The sequence below is a fragment of the Corylus avellana genome, chromosome 11, assembly GCF_965113065.1.
Source record: "Corylus avellana chromosome 11, dhCorAvel1.hap1.2, whole genome shotgun sequence".
Lineage (NCBI taxonomy): Eukaryota > Viridiplantae > Streptophyta > Magnoliopsida > Fagales > Betulaceae > Corylus > Corylus avellana.
The window spans coordinates 17311172-17332972 of record NC_142500.1 but is presented as its reverse complement, the minus strand read 5'-3'; the positions used below and the strand labels follow the sequence as shown (position 1 = coordinate 17332972).

At 34.8% G+C, this 21801-nt stretch overlaps 1 protein-coding gene across 2 annotated transcripts; it reads right to left on the bottom strand.

Moving 5' to 3' along the window:
• Nucleotides 1-342: 342 nt before the first annotated feature.
• LOC132166189 (uncharacterized) lies at nt 343-2980 on the bottom strand. Of its 2 annotated transcripts, XM_059576965.2 has the most exons (6): nt 2872-2979; nt 1536-1667; nt 1096-1265; nt 751-1016; nt 641-662; nt 343-553 (listed from the first exon to the last, which is right to left on the bottom strand). In XM_059576965.2, the coding sequence occupies exons 2-6, from the start codon at nt 1612-1614 to the stop codon at nt 533-535; spliced, it is 558 nt and encodes a 185-aa protein (XP_059432948.2). In that variant the 5' UTR covers nt 1615-1667; nt 2872-2979; the 3' UTR covers nt 343-532. The 2 variants fall into 2 exon arrangements, with proteins under 2 accessions (XP_059432948.2, XP_059432950.2); XM_059576967.2 differs by lacking the exon at nt 641-662 and having other exon boundaries at nt 2872-2980.
• Between the last annotated feature and the right edge of the window lie 18821 nt (nt 2981-21801).

Below are 21801 nucleotides of genomic sequence, written 5' to 3'. Positions count from 1 at the left end.
TGCGATGAATTAGAGAAAATTAAGTAATAATCGGGATTTGAAGAACTCTACAAAATAGAGAAATTATAACATGTGGGGAAGTGTTGCCTCCAATCCGCTTACAATCCAAAGTTTCTTCAAAATATGCATATAAAGAGGAGAGAAGATGAAACAAATTAGGGCATTTTCCAATTCGGTTTAGATTTCAAATTTAACTTATGGTTGAGTTACAAATAATGACCCAGCTTTTATGAATATGTATCACTACTAAATTTTCTCTACACTTGTAGAGAAAGATTCTGAGTATAATTTTTCTTTTTATTTTTAAAACCACAATCTCACTCATAAAACATACCAGAGCACTAATATTGAAACCATATTTCATAGATATTCAAGAGTATTTAACTTAAAACCATATCATTTTTACAACTCCAAAAGATGCCACATGCTGCAAATTAACATCTAAAACTGACTTATCACTTCAAAAGTTGACGCCTCTAGTCAACCTCACGGATAATAATCATTGTCATATTCATATAAATCATACGAGTGATCATCTGCTCATTATCTTCACCTGAAAATTTTCCAATCCAAAGCTTTTGGTTATTTCTCTTTTATGTGCAAAAAAATATACCCCAAAAAATATACTATGTCTACATACCTTCATTGAGATTGCAGTGGCCCTACAAAATGTCACCACCACAAGTAGAATATCAATTTTTGATCTTATATACACAAAGCTCAGACTAAAAAAAGTGAAGCAATAAATACCTGTTATTATGAAGTCCCCCAGATATCTTGGGTTTTACTTGCTTTGTAGCAGTATTAGAGCTTTTGGGTTTTGCTTGCTTTGTAGCAGTATTAGAGCTTTTGGGTTTTGCTTGCCCTGTAGCAGTATCAGAGCTTTTGCGTTTTGCTTGCCACCCTGTAGCAGTATCAGAGATTTTCAGTTGTCCTAGCCTTGTAGCTGTCTCAGAGCTGATGCGTTTTCCTTGCCTTATAGCAGTCTCAGTTTCTTTGCTTTTTACCAAGGTCACCTGCTCCACAACAAAGTCAAATTAAGAAACAGAACCAACCTACAAATTGAACATGTTATCAACCTTAAAGATCACTTACTCCCTCACTCCCTGTCATTCTAGTCCTGGATGAAGATATATATGATCCATCGGCATTGCCATAAGTGACAGTGGAGTTATGAAGAGTGAAACTACGAGCTTGATGTTGCAACTGTTTTCCAGACGACTTGCTGTAGTAATTTTTGTACTGCTCATTCTTGCACTTTTTCTCTGCAATCAAGCAAGAGGTGAAAAAATGAACATCACTTTTTGAGGTTGGACTCCAACAATAACAATCAAAACATAGGATTATAATGGATCTTTTCCGCTCTTCATCCGAATGAATGAGAAAATGGGTGACGAGTAGGAAGCGGTTCACTTATGTAATATGATGTGCGCTCTAACGTTATCACTTTTTTCAGGGTCTTTCCATTTTCCTATATAGTTATTAGGGAAAAAATAGCATTACAAATTTACAACCAGTTAAAAGATGCACTTTACCTTCTCGATATTCCACTAAAGCTTTACTTCTACTTGACTTCATTTCTATCTTTGTATCTGTTTTTTTGCCTCCCAGCATTTTCTAAGTGCTATGAACCCCCCCAAAGCTTAGGATGCAAACCAAAATATATGCTGCAACCATGAGATTAGGCATTAGAACCAATTAAACGACCATTATATGAAACAATAACAACAAACAATTATGGCTAGAAATTCTGTTTGCCATCTTCTTACCAAAATGACCATCTACTAGGATATTTTACCAACAACTAAAGAATCAAACAGCATATTATAAATAAATTTCAACGATCCTACTACATAATATTTAGAAATCCGTAAAAAAAAAATCCAAAATCCACCCGGTTGTCTGCAGCTGGTCCTAACAACTTCTCCACGAACTAGTTTCACTATAACTATGAGCAAGATTAAAATTTTGGAACTATAGCTGCAGGAATGATCTACTCTAAAGATTCTCAACCATCAAAGATTCAAAACTTTATACATTAAGTTCCACTCAATCAACGTCTCAAGAAAAGGAACCTAATACCAGTGGTGGAGCAAGACAATTCATATCGTAGCGGCGCTGAACTTTTTTTTTTTTTTTCATATTGTAATGAATTGTTACTTTTTTATATTTTTTTCTTCTTTTTCTAATCACTGGTACTTAATTACAATGAGAAATTGAGCTTAGAATTGTATTAAATTCTAACAACCAATATTCTTGACATTTAATAACCAAAACATCCAAATTACAAGAACTCTTAGATTATAGAAAAGAAAAAGAATTTTTTTTTTTTTTTAATTTTTTGGGGGCAGTGTGAAACTTTGCGTAGGAAAAAAGAAAGAATATTTAAAAAAAAAAAAAAAAAAAAAAAATCTTTGGGGTGCCAAAGCTTAACGTGGCTCCGCCACTGCCTAACACCGCCATGATGATCAATATTACCATCGATGAATCACCCCATATGCAACAACAAATCAAACTCAAGCACAGAATCTACGTTTCAATCGGCGAAAGAAAAAAATATGTAGGAACAAATACATATTCCAAGATAAAAATAAATAAATAAAAACCAGAAAGTGCACAATAAAAAATAACACAACCACACACACTACACGATATCGTACGATATTAAGATTTAAATAGTTCGAATTTACAAGTCTGCCTACATCCATGAAGACGATCCAAAAGAGACTCGGTAACAAAATAGGTAGGGTACAAAGAGTAAGACAAAAACACTCAAATTCAAAAAACTTAAATCTCACGAGAAAAATTCTCTAAATTCTCTAAGCTCTTTTCAAAAAAAAAAAAACTGAAACAAAAATGGTGAATACTCACTCAAACACGCTGCCTTCTTCTCTGCAACTCAAGTTTTTCTTCTTCTCTTTAAGTCGCTGCCACTTTCTATCTCTTATTACAGAATGACCGCTTTATATATATCTTTTTTAGTCAAAAGCTACCCAATGAAAGAGCCAAAGCATAATAATCGAGAAAACAAAACAAAATAATTGAGAGACAACATGATGTGGTGCATGACGAATAAGACACGTGGTGGGGCCACCATAGACTTGTGAAGCAAGTCTCCCCGACGAGCAATGCTAGGGACCGGGAAGGAATAGGATTCCAATAATGGAACCCAATATTTTGGGTTTTACTATTGTAATTTTAATGTTTAGAATTCATTTATAAACTTAGAGAACAGATTCTTTTATAGGGAATGAAATAAGACTCTCTCCCGTTCATAATGGACAGGAGAATATCTAGTTCATAGCTGAAATTTCTTCTTAGAAATTTTACACCACAAATAGGACACATGTCCCACTACAAAAAAAATAATATTTTAGATTAAAAAAAATATGAGAAACTTCACTTTAGCCCCCAGAACTTCCACCCAATTTTACAAACTCCCTGAACTTTCAAATGTCTCATTTTGGACCCTTGAACTTTCAATTACTCTCAATTTGAACCCTTCCGTTAATTTTAGCTGTTAAAAATACAAAAAGGCCAAAATCTCCTTGATTTTCATTTAAAAAAAATAAATAAATAAAAGAACGTTTTGGAAGTTGAAATTTTATATAAAAATTAAGGGTATAAATGTCATGTAACGTTTTAAAATATGACGGAGAGGTTCACATTGAGAGTAATTGAAAGTTTAAAAGTCCAAAATGAGATATTTGAAAGTTCAGAGGGGAGTTTGTAAAATCGAGTGGAAATTCAAAGTGTCAAAGTGAAGTTTTCAAAAAAAAAAAAAAAATTAATAAAAAAAATAAGGAGTGGTTGGCCACCCCATCTTGGCCATAAGGGGTGGTCGGACCACCCCATTTTAGCTAGGGGTGGCTTGAGAGCCACCCCAATGGCTGGCCAGGGGTGGCCGGACCACCCCATGGCACTTGGGGGTGGTCCGGCCACCCCCAAGGGCCAAAACAAATTATTTTAGTTATTATTTTTTTTTTTTTAAGATCTGGCCCTTGGGGGTGGCCGAACCACCCCGAAGGGCCATGGGGTGGCCGAAGCCAACCCAGGCCAGCCAGTTTGGGGTGGCTTGGGCCACCCCCAAGGGCCAAACGGATTTTTTATTTTTTATTTTTACATCTGGCCCTTGGAATGGCCAGCCACCCTTTTAATTTTTTTATAATTGTTTTTTAAAAATATATAATATTTTATTATTTTTTTTATTAATGGGACAGATATTCTATTTATGGCCTTAGGATTTTTTTAAAGAGTTCCTAACCATTAATTAAATATTCTCTAATTCAAAATAGACTGGAAAGAATCATCTTCCATAAAGAATCTGCTCGGAATGCTCTTAGGTAAACCTATATATATTTATATATTATTTGATTATATATATATATATATATATATATATATATCTTTGAAGAAAAATATGTTATAAAGTTGTACGTACGTAGTCCATTTTATAAGAAAAATCGATATTTATTTAAGTCCAAAATTGGAGCAGGGGGATGATTATCTTTTGAACGATTATGGGCTTCCAAAGCCGAGTTACCCTAACCACGGAAGGAAAAGAAGGATTCGGATCGGTTGGAAAGTGACTTGTTCAAGTCTTACGTGGGCCCCAGCTTTTGTTCTTTCTATTGGTTGCTGTTATGTGGTGTATTTTGCCTATTGCGAGAATGCTTCATGGAGAAGCATTCTTCTTAGCCTTAGAAATTTACTTCACTGTGAAGTACTTTCATTACTTCACCATTAAGCACTTGGCTGCCTTAAGTCTATATATGTTGAAGGCTCACCTTCTGTGTCATTTGGGCCGAGTGTCTGTGCAGCTCCGTGTGGGGGCAGTAGCTCCTTTTTGTGAGGAGAAAAAAGAGAGGGATAGCAAGCTCTTGGAGAATCTTTTGTATTTGATTCTCTTTTATGTGTTTGTGAACCTGGGTGTATTGGAGCTTTTAGGTTCGAGTGGTTTTATTTGTACTTCATCTTTTTGTTAGTAAATTTCTTATGGATCGTTTTCGCCAGTAGATATAAGCTTGTTAAGCCGAACCACTTAAATCTTGATGTCTTGTATAACTGTTTATTGTTTTACTATTCTACTATTTTTATACTTTATTTGTGATCCTATAATTATTTTATCTCAACAAGATCCCCTTGATTTTAAGAAATATGAGTTTCTCATATTTTAAAATCATGACCATTGAATGCATCTAACGATTCAAAACAGGCCAGATGTTTTTTGTCTTATCGAGGAGCACGTTTAAATGTTAAAACAAAAAAACCTTCACGTTCAACTTTAAAAACAAACGGGAAAATTTTATTGAAGACCCCTGAACTTCCACCCGATTTAATAAACCCCTATAAATTTCAAAATCTCTCAATTTAGTCCTCTGAACTTTCAATTGCTATCAATTTGGACCCTTTCGCCATAGTTTAAACGTTACATGACGTTTATACCCCTAACTTTTGTATAAAAATTTAACTTCCAAAACGTTTTTTTTATTTAAAAAACAAAAATTAAGGATATTTTAGTCTTTTTTGTATTTTTAACAGCTAAAATTAACAGAGATGTCCAAATTGAGAACAAACTAAATTGAAAAATTTTAAAATTTAAGGAATATTTCAAAACGGGTGGAAGTTGGAGCTCTTCGGTGAAGTATTCGCAAAACAAAAAAACTTTCTTTCTCTCCCTCCTTTCTTCCTCAAGCTGGAAGAAAAATCCCAACTTCACCGACCCAGACGACGGGGTGGCAGCTAAACGCGTCGTCGTATGGGTCCTTGAATCGGGCCGAATACTATGTTCAGTGAGAGCGAGAAAAAGAGAGAAATTAGTGTGGAAGAAGAGGAAGGAGGAGGAGAATCAAAGAAAAATGAAGGTATATCTCTCTCCCTCATTATTTTTCCCTCATCGCACTGTTAAATCTTACTTCCTCTTCTCTGTTTTTAAATTCGAATTTTGAAGATACCCATGAAGGTTGTGGTTCCTTTGAGATACCCATTAAGCGATTTTAGCTAAATTTCCTAAAATTTTTGTAAGTTTGGTTGGATTATGGAAATTTTTAGTATGACCGACACTCATTTTCTTTCCTGATTTGGTACTGTTCAATGGGTGTTTTCAAAATTTTCTAAGATTTTCTTGGAAAATCGGATTGATGGTAGTATTGGAACGATGTGCATATTGGTGTGTGTAGTTAAGTTTTGTAAAACTTATTGATGTATAGATTCTTCGCTGTTAGATGTTTTTTTTTGGTTCCCTCCTTGTTGGAGTGGCTGAGTTTTGTTGTAATTGTTGATATATGGCCTGCATCTTCATCCCATAAAAAGAAAGTTATTTTAACTTCTAAGGCACGAAAAGTAAATGGAATTCAGTGGGTTATTATGTTGATTTGTCAAAGGATCTCTCATTTAGTTGGTTGTGTTGTTGATGGTTGGGAGAAGAATTTACATAGAATTTTGATGTCTGTCTTTCCGTTTGTGGATGTTTTTGGTGTGGCCCATTGTAGTACTTTCTTTGTTCAGCAAATTTTGGTTGCAAAATCTTCACTGATTTTCCAATGACAACTTTAGGAACGACAATTGAAAGTTTGACACCTATGTCAATTGCTCAATGACAACTTCTTTTAATGCAATCAAAGCGGCAGAGAAATTCTTATAAGAATGTACCTGTTTATTTAATTTCCTCTTGCCTATTGTTCCTGGCGTTAAAAAATTTGTGATGGAATTGGGTGGTGGTAGCAGCAGAAGATGAAGAGAGGGAACGGTTGGGTGAGGAAAGTGAAAAAGTTGCCATGGTGGCTGGCTGTGTTTTGGATTTGTGGGTAAGATTTTTGTCAAAAATACTGACCGAATTATGGTATTGTTTTGAAAATTGCATGCTTATTTGCCTCTTTTGTTTGCTTGGATTTTGTATTCTCCTGTCTTGTGGGCAATAAATGGTGTTATATTGACTCCTAAAGCTAAATTAGTAGTGTAATGTTTTGCAGGAGAGTTCCACTTTGATGTGGGATGACATTGTTAAAATACCTACCAGTTTCGATGTTGCTACTAATAACACCCAGAGCAACAAGTTATTCACTAAAAGCAACAAGTGTTGTTTAACTTCTCATGATGCTACACCGATGATCAATTCATAATGGACCAATAGAAGCAAAGCTACTGTTAAAGTAACAAGATATTGACATCACAATTCTTGAAGATTCATTATTTATAATGTGACATTTAAGTGATGAATTTGTTGATCAAAATGATCAAACCATGTTTTGAATCGATCAATTTATAACATTTACAGTTGAGAGTTTGAGATAAGTTATAATACACGATTACATATTCAAAGTGTATTCTATCAGTTCACGAGAAGATAAACAACATTTTGAATTCAGTTGTTTTGTAATGTAGTATTTGAACTTGAATCCCTTCATACCCTATCATCATCTGATAGAACAATTTGATCTTCGACACTATCGGCCTTGTTTGAACTTAGAACATGTGCTGCTCTATTTTGATCTTGGACTTCATAACCTGTTACACTTAGGGGTGTAAACAAGCCGAGCTTGAGCGAGCTTCCCTTATTCAGGTTTGGCTCGTTTTAATTTAACTCGAGCTCGAGCTCAAAGGCGAGCCAAAAAAATCGAGCTCGAGCTAATAATAAGTCGAGCCGAGCCAGCTCGCGAGCTGGCTCTTATATTTAATGTTTTTGTTTTAAAAAAAAAAATTAACTTTAAGTACTCTTAAACGGCTTAAGAAGTTAGTTTGCATATGAGTATTTGCTTAACCTGGCTAGTCGAGTATGGAACCTGAGTCAATACAGCAAGGCATTTGGTTTCAAAGAGAGAAGATATGCATCATTTTATAGATAAGCAAACTTAGAGATTAATATTTTATTAACAATGTGGGACAAGTTAATAGGTTGCATTCAGACTGCATTGAGACAAGGCCCCCTATAAAAAACTATTTTTTCAACGTCTCTCTCTCAATCCCCCTCACCAGTCACAGCGTATCTTCCACCTGAACTCTCATTTCCCACTCTCTCACTCTCGCTCATCAAACAGGTAGTGATAGTGTTTGGGTCTGTATGATTCTTCAATAGTTTATGCCTTCTGCAATCTCCCTCAATAGTTTCTGTTTGATTCTTCTTCCTTTCGTTTGGGTCTGCTCTAATTTAATCGAGGTCTTTTTAATAATTGCTCTCTCTCTCTTTGATCACGAAGGGTTTAGAATTTTTCATTCTCTAACGCTTAAATATAAATGCAATTTTAAGATTTTAATAATTATGAGATTTATAATTAATTATGTATTACTTAGTTTATATATATACACGAGCTTATACGAGCTTGCTTACGAGCCTAGCCGAGTCGGGCCGAGCTTGCTTCGTTTAATATTCGAGCTAAGATTTGTGTTCATGAAGTGCTTCATTTAATATTTGAGTCGAGCACGAGCCGAGCCCGAACTTACTCGCGAGACGCTTCGCTCACTTAAAAGCCCTAGTTACACTAGCTGGATTAGGAGGCAGCTTAACGCATGCACGTGTGAGATTTCTTACTGCCCGGCACGCGCAAAATAGAACCCCTATTGGACCTACTTTGTCTGAATGAATATGGAAATGTAAGTACAAAATAGTTATCAATAGCTTAACAATAGATCAGGATTTTAGATGTAGACCATTTTTCATTTCAAATAAAGATAAAGCTCCTGACTCTAAAATAAATTCAGTAATACGAAATTGTCCCATGGGTTCATTTGGTTAGATGAGGTGTATCGCAACGCAAAATTTTGCATTTCATGTATTGGACAGGATATATGTGCTACGAGTGAGGTAAAAAATCTTACCAGCCAAACACAAATACTAGAGCCAGAAAAGATTTGCTAATTGTCAACCAAAAACATAGTAAAGCCAGAAAAGACCATCATCCATAGAAAAAACGATACTATAGGTCAGTTAGGCATTTTGACAAACATCTGAGCTACAAATCCAGAACACGACCAGCCACCATGTCAACTTTGTAACTTTTCTCACCCGACCATTCACTCTCTTCATCTGCTGCTACCACCACCCAATTCCATCACAAACTTTTTCAATTTAACAAAGAAAAGGCAGGAGAAATCAATGAACATGTACATTCTCAAAAGAAAAGGGGTCTCGGTCTTATTCAAAATTTTCATAATCTACCTAAACTTTCAGAAATTTTAGGAAATTTAACTAAAATCGCCAAATGGGTATCTCAAAGGCACCACAACCTTCATGGGTATCTTCAAAATTCGAATTTAAAAACAGAGAAGAGGAAGTAAGATGTAACAGTGCGATGAGGGAAAAATAACGAGGGAGAGAGATATACCTGCATTTTTGTTTGATTCTCCTCCTCCTTTCTCTTCTTCCACACTAATTTCTCTCCTTTCTCTCTCTCTCTCTCTCTCTCTCTCTCTCTCTCTCTCTGTACATAGTACTCGGCGCGATTCAAGGACCCATGCGACGATGCGTTTAGCTGCCTCCCCGTCGTCTGGGTCGGTGAAGCTGGGATTTTTTTTCCAGCTTAAGGAAGAAAGGAGGGAGAGAAGGAGAAAGTTTTTTTGTTTTGAAATTTGAAAATGAAGGTTTTTTTATATTAAAATTTAAACGTGCTCCTCCGTAAGACAAAAAACATCTGGCATTTTTTGAATCGTTAGATGCATTTGACGGTCAGAATTTTGAAATATGAGAAACTCATATTTCTTAAAATCGGAGGGGTTCCGAATCCGGGAAAGAATGGGTTATACTGCAACTGGTGGAGCCACGTTACGGCGTGTGGGGGTCTTTTAATTATTTATTTTTTATAGTTAAGGAAAATTTTGAAAATGACCCCTACAGCCTTACATATTGGAATAGGTTCCTCTCTAGTCAATTATGGATTGTAAAATATCCAGTTTATGGCTAAAATTTCTTCTTAGAAATCATATACCCACAAATAAGACACATGTTCCACTACAAAAAAAAAATAATATTTCAAATTAAAAAAAATAAAAATAAATTAATAAAAAAATAAGGGGTGGCTGGCCACCTCATCTTAGTCATAGGAGGTGGTCGAAGCCACCCCAGGGCCCTTGGGGGTGGTTTGGCCACCCCCAAGGGCCAAACAAATTTTTTTTTTTTTTAGAGTTCTACCGCCACAGGCCAGCCGGTTTGTGGTGGCCCAAGCCACCTTAGAGCCCTTGGGGGTGGTCTGACTTTAGATATGGCCCTTGGGGATGGCCAGACCACCCCCAAGGGCCATGGGACGGCCGAAGCCACCCCCAGCCCCAACTGGGGTGGTCCGGCCACCCTTTAATTTTTTATAATTTGTTTAAAAAAATATATAATATATATTTATTTATTATTATTAATGGGACATATGTCCTATTTATGGCCTCAAGATCTCTTTAAAGAGATCCTAACCATTAACTGGATATTCTCCAGTCCATTTAATGGACTGGAGAGGATCCAGTAGTTCCCTACATATTTGTCATTTAAAAAAAAAAAAAAAAAAAAGTTTTAAGTGAGGCGTGTTAAATTACCAGTTATCCTAAAAGTTTAAGCTGATAAGAAGAGATAAAATATTTTATCACTTAATCAACACTTTAACACTCTCCCTCACGTATAGGCTCAAACTTCATTTTAATAGGTAAAATATTTAATCACTTAATCAATACTTTAACACTCCCCCTCACGTGTAGGCTCAAACTCTCTTTTAATAGGTAACCCAACACGTGGAATATTTAATTTAAATGGTGGTGATTTGACGAGTCAAGGTTCGATCCTAGAACCTTTGGCTCTGATACGATGTAAAATTAACAGTTATTCTAAAAGCTTAAGCTGATAAGAAGATGTAAATTTAATCACTTAATCAACACTTCAGCAAGGCTTACTTGGTCTTTTGAAAATTAGTGTTTTTTTTTTTTTTTTAATCACTCTAAAGTTTTTTATTGAATTATTGGTAACCATCTTCTTTTTTCTAGTGAGTAAATAAGGCAAAAATGATATATTATTTTGGTTGCATCACCAATCAAGCACTATTTACTATTTAGAGAATATTAAAAGATTAATATAAAATTAGCTTGTAGTAAAGTTCGAAAGATATATGTTTTTTTTAAAAAAAAAACAAAAAAAAAAAAGAGGGAAATGTTCATAATCAAAGCAAAAAAGTAAATGCTTACGATGTATATAATTTATTCCATGATTACTTATATATATATACACGTGTATGTACGTGTTTGTTTCTACTCTATGATTGTTTATTTGTTGTTTATCAATTTGGTTGTCTCTTATGTAATTGTAATTTAAATTTAAGAATTTAGGTTCATGAATCACAACGTCAAAATTAAAAACTATCTATTCAAATAGAAAAGAAGTTGACATTTCAAAAAGTAATACACAATTAGATTTTAATGATGAAACTTCAAATCTTAAAGGATTGCTAAAGAATATCATTATAAAACTCTAGTAGTGAAAACTTAACGGTTGTAGTTGAAAATCCTTCATTTTTTATTTTAAAGTGTATATATCATATTTTTAATTTGGCTCCTACAATAATAAGTTTATGACTCCGCCATTGCTGCATTGGACTATCAAGAAGAGGGTTTTATGGAGCTAGCACCTATGCACATAACATAGCTGATGATATCAAGTCCCTCATATAAATAATATTCTAAAATAATCTTTTTCTTTTCAGTGAGCTGTCTTGGTGGACAATGAGGTTTAATATAATAATACTCAACATGCTGGTCTCAATAAGTAGTGTATTTTGTCTTATAATAAGCGGTGTTTGTGTATGATTCTGCCTACCCAATGTGTAGAGTAGTGCTTGTATGTGTAATTGTATAACCTTAGGAGAGGTGCTGCTATGCGGTCAAGGCAGAAATGCTGCCACCTCAGATCATCTCAACTTACAAAATAAGTTTGGTTGTACAAGGTCATATCCCAAACATCAAATTTCCCCCGATAATATCCCAAATAACAAAAGCTTAACCTAAAAAATTTCCTAAACTTCACTGCCCAGACCACGCACCTCCCAGGCAGAGACGCCGCCCCGCCCAGCTCTACCAAGCCACACCCCGCCCAGCTCTGCCAAGCTACTCCGACGGTTCACCATCGCTGCTCCTGCTAAGGGAATGCTAATGCGATGGGTGCTAATGCCTCAAAACCTGTTTTTACATTAGCTGTAACGCCCTCAAATTTTAAAAGTTTTATTTTAGATATATTTATTTGATGATGATTAGGTAATGATATTTATTCTTGAGGAATTTATTAGATTATATGATAATGATTTGAGATTATATCTTATTATTTTATTGGGTGATTTAAGAGATATGATAATTGATGGCTGATTAATAGAATTTGGAGTATAATTATAATAGTTGGTGATTGATTAAATGAGAACAATAGACAGATTATTTTAAAATGCGAGTTAACCTGCAATACTTGCTCATAATCACCTTATCTTTCTCTTTTCTTTTATTATTACTTTTTATTATTTTTCTCCACATCTTTGCCGACCAACCCACCTAATTCCTATTTATTTTCTTCTCCTTTCCCCATTTTCTTCACAGTAGCCCCACCCCCACTCATTCTCCTTCTTTGAATTATTAACTAATACTTTGTTCTTTTCTTTCTTTGTTTCTTTGCTTATTTATTCTCCTCCCTTTAGTTGAATCAGAGCAAAACTGAGAAAGGGAGAGAGAGCTAAGAGAGATGGAGGTAGAACGTGCGAGATTGAGTGGGAGTTTTTGGAGACTGTAAGAGAAATATAGAAATAGAGACAATGAGAGATATTGAAAGAAAGAGAAACTGTGTGAAACAGAATGGGTTTCAACAAGTAATTACCTATGATGATCCATTCATGTAATCCACTGTAAGTATTATTACTTACTAAGAGTGATATTGATATTCAATAATACAGATATTTGTAGTTTTATTAAATGCCTGGCATTTTGATATAATTGCTTTAAAAATGATTTATAGTGAATCAATTGACTCATTACTTTACAGTTTTTGTAGTACTTGCAGGTATGGCAAGTCAAGGTAATTATGCAGTTGTGATTAGAGCTTCATATTTGAGATGTACAGAGATTCTAAGTTTGTGAAGTTTGTATAAAGTTTATACAGTCAGATAGATTTGTATAAATGCCTTGTTTGGCATAATTATGGGTATTTTGTATAAAGAAAAGTATTTTTAAGAGTATTGTTTTGTATTGATAAATTTCAGATTTTCCGCTGTATCAGATTATTTCAGCGTAACACTCAATTTATTTACAAGATAAAAGAAAAGAAATATCGGGATGTTACATTAGCGGTGGGTGCTAATGCCTCAAAACCCGTTTCTGGATTCAAAACTAAAGCCTAGAGGTAAAAGGTGAACCCTTTAAGGATTCTATCACCCTAAAGGGATTCGATCATCCTAAATTTGGTGCTAAACCAGTGGGTACTGATTACGGCCCGCACCGGCCATGCGGTGAGCTGGGCGGTGTTGGATTTTCGAAGCCGGTTGGGCAAAGGATCGTGCTGGTTGTGGGTGGCGGCCTGTCCTGGCCGGATGGGCGGTGGGTGTGAAAATTTGAAACTGAGTTTTTTGTAAGAGAGAAATGATGGGTTTCATTTTAAGAGTAGGTGGTATAATATGGTATAACTAAGTTCATTTTGTAAGTTGAAATAAGCTGATTTGTCCTTTTTTGGTTGGTGGGCCTAAACTAGGTCATTTACGCCATGACCGAACGAAAGATATTCCCATAACCTTAATTATAAACTCGACTGTGAGGAATTGAGGAATGAGAAAGCTCTGGGATACGAAGAGGCTTGGTGAGAATGTCAGTAAGCTGATCCTTGCTAGACAGAAAATGTACATCAAATATGCCTTAATTAGCTGCAACTTAGTCTCTAACTAATCTATTTAGATATACTTAATTCGTATGAGCATGAAAAATGGGATTCGTTGTGAGGTAATCTCACAACTAATTATAAGTTGCGCTAATATTATCACAGTGTAAGATTGGTGTTTGATAAAAGCTCACTGAGTAAGGACTAAGGACTGAGTCCAAATGAGCTTGGCTAAGGCATTGACTAACGCTTTATATTTTAATTCTGTAATAATGCTACAAAACCTTCTTATGTTATTTTTATATCCCTCCAAAAATGATGTGGCTCTTAAAATTACCATTAGCCTTGTGATTGATCATTATTGAATTTTGATCAAAGGGTGACTTTAAGAGCCACCTTATTTTTGGGTGACATAAAATTACTTCTAATTTTGTGCTTGAATGAGACACAATAGGTCCAAGAAACACAATAACCTGATGTCAATTTTTTTGTCATTAGGGCAACCATCTTGTCCAATAAGAATCTAAAAAAAAAAAAAAAAGGAAGGAAAAAATAGACTTTAACCTCTTAAACTATTATTAATTTTACACTTATACCTTCAAATTTAAAAAAATGACATTATAGTCTCCCATACTACCACTATATCAAATTAGACACTTAAATTTATTAAAAATAAATCACTTCTTTTTTTTTTTATCAAAAAAATAAATCACTTCTAATGATATCATATTATCTCTAATATTTATATCCTAATCACAGTCTTAATGTTATCAATAATGATAACTTTTATTCTCTTTTAAGCTATTCTAATCATTAAAATCCTGTCATTAGAAATTTAGACCCGCAAACACATAGGCCCCACTGCTGCCCGAGTGCTCTTGAGTCTCTGACCAAGCGTTGACATTGGAGAATGGTCTATATATGTACTCATTTCCGTAATTATTTTTATATAACTTTTATTTTTTATTTTTATATATCTGAATCCTAAACTTGTACTAAAAAAAAGATCATAATAATAATAATAAAAAGGCTTCGATGCTAATAAAAATATCATAATAATCATAATAAAAAAGGCATACATGCTCATTTGCCGTAATTTTTTTGAACCGATTAATTATTAGAGCATGATAAGATAGAATAATTACCCAACAGGCCCCTTTTTTTTTTTTTTTTTTTTTTATTGTTCTTTTTCTTTTTTAAGTGGCTGTTAAAAGGCTTCGATCCATTCATTAAAGCATAAAACAAATTGTTAAACATATAATGGCCCACTTTTCTAAATTTTTATATTTTTTTTTTATTATTATTTTTTCTCTAATTGAGTAGACCTGGAATAGAGATTACAACAAAGGATTTTACCACTCTTGATCCTCCAAACAGCAACTCTTATTCTATGTCAACCCGGTTAGAGGGGAAGAACTAAAGAACACCCAGATTGAAATTCGTGGGAGATTCCCATAAGCAGTAAACTAGTAATATTCTAGTTAGAAGAGAAAAGAAACTAAAGCCGAAAGCAAAGAAACGGCATAGAGCAGCCAAGTGATAATTTGGAGCCACAGAAGAAATGGAATTGTAATGAGTGTGAAGAAAGCTGTCACTGCAATGAATACACCTAATTGGTCGAGCACTTGGGCTATCGCAGAAAACTTGGGCTTCATGAATTTGCTAACAAAGAAAGAAGCAAAGCATAATAAGCATTCGAAAGAGACCACGTGAAATGTTGGAGAGTATTTGGAGAGAATTTGGGCAAATGTCACGGCTATTGCAGTTGCCGATGCTAAGCAAAAGCTGACCATATAGTTATGCACCACTTCCAAATCCAGTGGTTGGGCGCCTGCTTCTACTTGGGGACGTGGCTGGGGAATAAATTTCTGAACATGTTGGGACAAATGTGTGAAAATTCTCATTTTTGGGTGACCTATGGGGGTTGCGAGTGTCTTGCTAGTTATGTTTTACAAGGGAATTTATAACATCTCAGGAGTTGGAGCAATGAATCTTTTCGTGGGGCCATGGCTTGTAAGGGTCCGGCTTGCCCTTGGACTCATGACGTGCGTGTGCACGTCATTCATGACGTGCGTGTTCTTTAGCATTGTTTTTTATATAAAGAAATGCCTTTTTTATTATAGTGTTCATCTTGTATACAATTTTTTTTTTCTTTTTTAATTAAGGGTGGATGAACATATTATAAGAATTTGGGCGAATATTTCATATACAAACATAAAATAAAATCACTAACCTCTAGCCATATGGCTAGAGGTTAGTGATTTTGCATTAGTGCTTGAATTGAATAATCAAGAAATTCATATTTAAACTTTTGTTGAATTTGCAATTCTAGCCCTCCCAATATATTAAGAGTTTTTGGCCTATCTGTTTCTCACATTCATATTGTAATTAGTGGAGAATCACATGCTTATTTATATATAGATAGACCAAGACGGCAAGACCTTTATCCATAATGAAACGTTGCTTCCTTCCATCAAGGGATACAACATTTGGTGAAATAAAATAATCTTTCATCTTAAGTAGTTATCTGTATATTTAATTACTCAAAATTTTTAGTTTAATAAAAACTCTTTTAATATAATATAATATAATATATAATATATAATATATGTGACATATGAGCCACTGTAAATGAAAATGTATGCAATATAAACGTCATGCAAATAAACTTTTCTCTTTTTTTATAACATTTTTTTGGGATGTTAGGGTGTTTTGCAAATCTTTTTTGGGGATGTTAGGATGTTAGAGAACGTCAAAAACTAAGAGAACCAAAAGTGCAACGTTACCCTTATTCTTTTAACATTATTTTCGTATAAAAAGACCGAATCTCTTTTTCATTTAACATATATTTAAAATAATATTTAAATAACTTTCTTTAAATTTAAGCTTAATCGATTGGGGATCACTCCTTATAAAGCGAATGTTATTAATTCAAATCACCATCTTTCTAATTTTCTCTGTGTAGACATGTCAAAAAAATAAAAAATAAAAATTGTAGCTTGTGTCCTCCCATTCGCATTCCGCATTAAAAATATTTAAATGACTATTTGAGTATTTTCACAAAAGCAGGCTACTCACATTCCCCATTTTAGGCGCAGGTCCCTGAAAAATGACTATTTTCACACATTTGCCCCAACTATTTTAGAATGTTCGTCCCTGAAAAATGATAATTCATACTAGCCCCACTTTAATATTGTTTCTCCAATGGGCTTCCCAAAATAGATTTATCTGATGAAGGAGAAAGTGCATTTTAGTAAAAATCATACAGGGAAAACACAATAAGGTAATCATGTTGACAAAAGAGTATACATAACATGTAGCTGGAAGATTCCAAGAGGGAAATTTGTATATATCAACCTCAGAAATTGCTTCAAAACGGAGCCTTTCAAGTTTTACCCATGATTTGCCTCTTTAGATAGTACATAACTAGCTCAATATCATATCAGTTGGATGAAATCGAAGCCCAGGAGGCACCAGCGCTATGTCCCCCATCATGAAATTCAAAATATTGTTCCACAATGCCAAAACTTCATAAACTAGTACGCGAATTCATCATGAGCAAGGAAGATGACAATGGGTAATCCCCAGTACCTTAACCAACAAATAACCAAAATACCTTCCACGGAAACAATGAACCAACTCTACTTTAGACTGCAACTAAAATGATGCTTCCCACAAAAGAAAAGGCAAACTTTCAAGTCCAATGTCGAAACAAGATCTTCCACCAACACCAGAGCCTCCCCCAATTCTTGAAACTAAAATCGCACTGAGAAAACGACGAATCTTTCTTGTTGAGATCAAAAGAAATTTGGTGCGTAATGAATATCCCGTTGTCAGCATTATTAAGCACGCAAGACAAAGGACCCCAAAAACTGACACCAGAGACTAAAATGACCGTAAATCATCAAAAGAGAACAAAGCAATACATCTTTCACTAAATAAAAGAAAACCCAGACTATTAACACGAAAGAGGCACATAATTGAGATGAATTTTTAGACTATAGTTGTCAGCTTGTGACAGTCTCTCAACAGGGGAGCGGTTGCTTAGTTGGGGCCTATGGAGGGAATGTGCTGTGCGTATTTTGCAGAAGGTGTATTGAATGGAGAAGTCACTTATTTTTTTAGTGTAGTTTCTGCAAAAGAATTTGGCTTAAAAATTCAAGCAGGTGTTCGATAGCTGATGCTCCAACTAAATGGGAAGCTATTTTAGAGAGAGGAGTTAAGAGAGAATGGAAAGGCAAAGGATTGAAAGCTGTGCTATTCAGATTATGCTTCAGTGCTTCAGTTTACAATATATGGAAGGAGAGGAATAATATTAGGCATGGGAATCATATACAAACTGAGGAGAAGCTTGCTCAGACAGTTAGATGGGAAGTTAGCTGCTGTTCTGCAGCTGGTTTCTGATTAATTTGGAGTGTCTGTAAGCACTGATTTTACCTTAATTAGTAAAGATTATTCATTAAAAAAAAAAAAAAACCCAAGAAAAGTCTTGGTTGGTTCTTGAATCTTATTGGTTGAAGATGCAAAGTGGTCAGAAGATTCGACAGTGTCAGCCTTCCAGTCATTTGTTTACGTAATTTCAAGTGTTCCTTAGCATATAATTGGCCGTACAAATTTTAATATCATCAAACATATTTTTTTTAAATGTATCGTAAATGGTAACGAAAACACATTTTAAATATCAGCCTATCAGGTACACCCATAATTTAATATCGTATAAACAGTACATCTTTCACTTTCATTAAAAAAAAAAAAAACCAGCACATCTTCGGCTACATCGTAAAGTGGTTCGGCTTAGGGTTCTTGATTCAGCACTTACCTAGAAACCTAACCTGAATGTTCAACAAAAAAAAAAAAAAACAAAAAAAAGCAACGATCGGACACAAAACTCCAAAGGACCAAAACCCCTAGTGGGCCCTTCAAGCTTCAACTGTCCTGCCCCAAGATCCAGATCCAATGTCTCGACCCGATCTGTCCAGCCCATTAAGTATTTATCCAACCCGAAGACCACAAGACCCGCCGGTCAACCCATATTGAGATCTGCTAGACAGAGAGAAAAAGGTATGCTCTGTTTTGTAGATAGGAAACTGGAAGAAAAGAAAACAGAAAATAGAAATTGCAAGATAAGCTGAAAACTTCATTCTTCTTGACATGATCTGATCTCATTTCTTCTGCTCAAAGCTTTCTTTGGTAACCAAACAGAGCCGACGAATATTTCCATTTGAGCTTTATTATTATTAATAAAAGAAGAAAAAAAAAACAGTGAACTAGTACCATTGTAGTTAGAAGAAAATGGAAACAAAAGCCGCGAGGAAAGTAATGGCATAGAGCAGTCAAGTGATAATTTGGAGGTACATAGGAAATGGAATTGTAATGACTGTGAAAAAAGCTGTCACTCCAAAAAAGATGCCAACAAGGTCTAGCAGTTGGGCAATCACAGGAAACTTAGAATTCATGAATTTGCTAACAAATAAGGAAGCAAAGCATAATAAGCATAAGAAAGAAAGCACGTGAAAGGTTGGAGAGTATTTGGAGTGAATTTGGGCATATGTGAGAGCCATTGCAGGTGCGGATGCTAAGCAAAAGGTGACCATTATCTTAGCCCAATCGCTAATATGGTTATGCACCATTTTCAATTCCAAACCACGTGGTTGAGGGGCTGCTTCTACGTCGGGAGATGGCTGCAGCGGTTGGCGCAGAAATCTCGGAAAAAGTTGGGAAAAACGTGTGAAAATATTCATTTTGGGTGTTAGCTAAAACGGGATGCCTCAAGCTGCACTTCCTTTGTTTGCGAGTGCCTTATTCTCATATATATATATATATATATATATATATATGAGAATAACTTATATAGGGAGGTTGCACAAAAGTCATATTTTGTACCACTAATAAGAAGCTGACATATCAGCAAATTTCATTAGACTTATACTTAAAACAAAAGCTCAACTACACTAGATTACACTCTAATAAAATAATTTTTTTTTTTTTTTTTTAAAAAAAAAAAAAACCAGAATTGGCGAGCCACCCCATAGGCTATGAGAGTGGCTGCGCGGCCACCCCCATGGTCTGGGCGTGGCGGCCAACCACCCCAGATCAGGATCTGGGTGGCGGCCTAGGCCTAGGGGTGGCCGGTGAGCCACCCCCATGGGCTGGGGGTGGCGGCCAGCCACCCAAAATCCGGATTTGGGGTGGCTGGCCACCACCCCTTCAATTTTGTTTTTTATTTTTTTTTATTTTTTATTTATAATTAATTTTTATTTATAATCTGGTGTAGTTATGCTTTTTTAAAAAAAAACTTAAGTTTGATAAATTTAGCTTAGGTGTCACATTTTTATTGGTGGCACAAAATTCACTTTTTGTGCAACCTCCCTATATAAGTTATTCTCTCTCTCTCTCTTTCTCTATATATACATATATATATATAATTTAATAAAACACTTTGAATTTAATAAGACATTTTGAACTAGCGGTTGTAGTAGCGGAAGTTTCTTTGCAACTTCCGCGTTGGTTTAGGCGGTGTGTTCGTGTGTAGACTCTATTACGTGGAATCAATAAGGTGGTGTTTGGTAAATGGGTCGACACTATAGTTGATGTAGATTGATGTAAAAAAAAGTAAGAATGTTTTGTATAAAAAAGTGAAAAAAGTCGCATGAAATAGTGAAAAAGTTTTGTTTTGTAGTATTTATTTATTTGAATAATAATAAAAAGTGAATGATGTGATATAAAAAGTGAAAATGTTTTGATGTTAATTTTTTTGAAAAATTGTGATAAACAGTGTCTAGGCCAACTTCAACCTTTTTACCAAACAAGGCCTTCTGAGCTCGGAGTTGTTAGTTACTTAGTTACATACCCCACCTCATAGCATTTCATTTCACTGTTAATGTATAAAATTAAATGCTACAGAATAAGCGGCGGAAATGAGGATTTAGAATTACATCTAACTATGTTTGTCCTAGCGTATCTCAACAACATATAGACCTGAAATAAAAATTTAGGAGAAAAAAATCTTTTGACCTATGCTTAACAACTCAGTAAATATATGTGATATACGGCCATACTTTAAATGTATTTTTTTACAATTACACCATTACTCATTTTGCACTTATGTTTTTAAGGGGAAAATTTACTTTACTCATGAAATTTGAGGTGTTTTTCAATTTGAACCCCAATGTTTAAAATTGGTAATGTATTCCTTAATGTTTCAAAAATTTGCAATTAAGACCCTTCGTTACTAATATATGTGATATACGGGCCATACTTTAAATGTATTTTTTTACAATTATACCATTACTCATTTTGCACTTATGTCTTTAAGGGGAAAATTTACTTTATCCCTGGAGTTTGAGGTGTTTTTCAATTTGAACCACAATGTTTAAAAATTGGCAATATACCCGCTAATGTTTCAAAAATTTGTAATTGAGACCCTTCGTTACTAATTTTTGTTTAAGTGGACAAAAATTATCTCACGTGCGTCTCACGTGGGAACAATATGATAAAACTTCCAATTTTGCCCCTCCTCAGTAAAACAAAACACGTCAAAATACTAAAACCGTATCCAATCCCTTGGACGTATCCAAACCCCACACCAACACTACAACCAATCCCAGCCCCAAAAACCACATGCAAATGGTTCCACGGCCACCCAGAATAGTAAGGAGATCCATAGATGGAAAGCTTGCATTTATTGAGCTGAATATGCGTATTAAGAATTTATTCAAGTCGTGTTTTTTTTTTTTCCTTTATTACTGAATACGCGTAATTCCCTCCCTCAACTTTGTTATGCTCTCAATGCGCTGCTCTCTTTTACAAACCTAGTACTAATAAAGTATTTAACCCTAAAATCTAATTAAAAAAAAAAAAGTGCCTCGCTGGGCCCGCCCCAAGATAAAATGCCTTGACCTGATCTGCTCAGACTAGGTTCAATCCAACCTGATAGCCCATGAAATCCACATGTAAACCCGGTTAAAGGAATAACACCCAAATTGAGATCCATT

Excerpts from the sequence above, each read along its gene's own strand:
- LOC132166189 (XM_059576965.2), bottom strand. The coding sequence starts at position 1,614 with ATGCTGGGAGGCAAAAAAACAGATACAAAGATAGAAATGAAGTCAAGT. Across the intron at positions 663-750 it reads GGGGGACTTCATAATAACAG|GGCCACTGCAATCTCAATGA; the intron begins GTATTTATTGCT and ends GACATTTTGTAG. Across the intron at positions 554-640 it reads CCACTGCAATCTCAATGAAG|GTGAAGATAATGAGCAGATG; the intron begins GTATGTAGACAT and ends GAAAATTTTCAG.